Consider the following 2,500-nt stretch of genomic DNA (forward strand, 5'->3'; position numbering starts at 1 on the left):
TCCACGAAGCCTTACGGTTACGGCAGCAGTATTTGCAAGGAGCAGGCCAGAAGGGCACTACCGCAATGCCGGGCAGCTCGTTCGTTGAGTTTACGACCGTCAAGTATGATCATTATGGCCCTAGCAAGAGTTCCGATCGTGAACGTGAGTCCGAGCCACACATCATCTACCACAGCAAACCTACCCCAACGAAACCATCGACTCCGGCTTCGTATGCGCCGGTTCAATCGGCTCAACCAACGGCTCTGCCACCGCAGTTACATCCAACCTATAGACCGAAGCACATGAAACCCAAGACAACCAAGCCGATGCTTCTGCACACGGTGACACCGTTTGTGGCGGAAGAAGTAGAGCATCCAGAGCCTGAACCAACTCCTATTACCTATCGACCGAAGGAGAAGCAATCACCGAAGGAACCAATGTCCAAGACGGTGCTCTCGTCGGTTTCTGGTAAACCAACGGCTATCAAGCAGCAGGATACGGCCGCTTCAAACGTGTACGCCCAGGTTGTCCGGCCCGACGACTCATCCTTTGGCAGTAGCAGCTACAACACGCACCATGACTCTGGTAGCAGCTATCAGGAGTTCCACAAGTTCGGAGCAACGAAAGATTCGCAGGCCAGCAGTTCGATTCTAACCGTTCACAAGGTGCGCCCCTCTCCAGAAGCATCATACCATTCGAAGCACAAGCACCATCGAGAGGAAGAACGCGAGCGTGAGTATCCGAGTAGCAAATCCCCGAAACCACACCAACCCGTTGAGCTTGGAAGATATCGGCCAACGAAGGAATACGAGACTCCGGTTGAGTTTGCACCAACGTATCAGCATGAAAACAAACAATTTGCGGTAGAAGAACCAAACCCGCATGTAAAATACGAGAAAGAAGTTGAGGAAAGCTTCATGAAACAGCACCAGCAACAGCAATATCTGTCTCATCAACAGGAGCATCAACATCATCACCATCATCATCACAGCTATGAGACGCCACGTCCAGTGAAGAAGGAAAGGCCACACACTACAGTGGAACCGAAGTACTATCCCACGAAGAACTATCATGCCATTGAATCGGTTAGGCAGGTGCAGATGGAACCGGAACCGGTGCCTTCTGAAGAACCGTATCGGTACAAACCACTCAAATCGCACCATGTGGAAGAGTTCAAACCGTCGGTAAAGTACGAGCAAGAGTCTGCTCCTCCGGTCGTGCACAAAGAGACCTACACTTATCATCCACCCAAGTCATACCATGTGGATCCACCGAAAAAGATCGAAGTATCGACCCCCGGGCCATACCACAGTTCCAAGCACCAAGAGACTCGAGAGAAACACTATCCAACCGGCGATGTGTCCTCCGATTTCATGAAATTGGCCACCGCACGCCCAGCGAAGCATAAGTTTGCGGATCTTCCGAAGCCGTCTCCAGCGCCAAGTTACTCCAAGGTGACGAGCTATCCGACGCCACTGTCGACCAGTTCGCTTCAGCGTGAGAAATCAACGTACGATCCGTACAAGTACCGGCCCAGTCCAACACCCGAGATTTCCACCGCAGGCCACGGATTCCAAAAGATCTCCTCCTCACCTGCACCGTTCCCGAAGTTCATTCCCGCAAAGATGCCGAGTGAGTCTTACCAAGAAGCGACTGGACAATACAGCTTCAAACAGACTCACGATGCAGCAGCGAGCGGTGAGTCCTTCTCCGGATTTTCACCCTCATCCACGCCGGAAGCGTTTCTGGCGGCTTCACAGGATTATCCTAAGCTGTTTGCGGCCTCCCCATCACCTTACACCAAGTACACGCCCAGCAGTACCGCTTCTCCTACATCCTCGGACACGCTCTTTGAGTTTCCACAAATGAAAGAATCACCAAAGTCATTCTCAAAGTACCACGAGACGCCAAAATCATACACCAATATCCGCCCATCGGAACAACCCTTCAAAACGCTCAGTACCACCATCTTCATGAAGCAATCACCGACGGATGTCAGCTACACGCCGACAGCTGGACCTGCTAAAGCAATCCAGAACCTGACCACATCGATCGGCTTCAACCCACCACCGAATGAGCCAGCAACAAAACCGGAATACTTCACTGATCCCAAGGTGACCACGTACTATGTGTTTGCAAACGGTACCGAGATCAAACTGGGTGACGATCAATCGAAACTCCCGCAAGACTTTCGCATCAACGCGGACGCGGATGATTCCTCCGCATTCCTTAGCAGCAACTACTCCACCAAGCTGGCCGAGGACTTTGCCATGAAGTACAACTGGGACAGTCTGCACGCTGTAGCGGATGGTGAGTTCTATCTCGGATCGGCGTCCGATGCAACCCTGAAAGCCCTGAGCTCCACTGCGAAGCTACACGAACCGATCGAGTACATTGTGCGGGACAAGAAGAAGATGAAGCCGATGGTATTTAAGGCACCACACAAAACACCGATCAAAACGGTAACGATCTACAAATCCACTCATCGATCGTCATCGGATGATATGGAGGGAGGATT

General features: G+C 51.8%; 1 protein-coding gene across 1 annotated transcript in view; it reads left to right on the forward strand.

Moving 5' to 3' along the window:
* LOC126570261 (uncharacterized) overlaps window positions 1-2,500 on the forward strand; it is a 5,630-nt gene that overhangs the window by 743 nt on the left and 2,387 nt on the right. The window contains exon 3 of the mRNA XM_050227879.1: window positions 1-2,500. This exon is cut by the window's left edge and continues 132 nt beyond it; it is cut by the window's right edge and continues 1,488 nt beyond it. Within this exon, the coding sequence (XP_050083836.1) occupies window positions 1-2,500 (2,500 nt within the window).

This window comes from Anopheles aquasalis, chromosome 2, assembly GCF_943734665.1.
Source record: "Anopheles aquasalis chromosome 2, idAnoAquaMG_Q_19, whole genome shotgun sequence".
NCBI classification, from domain to species: Eukaryota; Metazoa; Arthropoda; class Insecta; order Diptera; family Culicidae; genus Anopheles; species Anopheles aquasalis.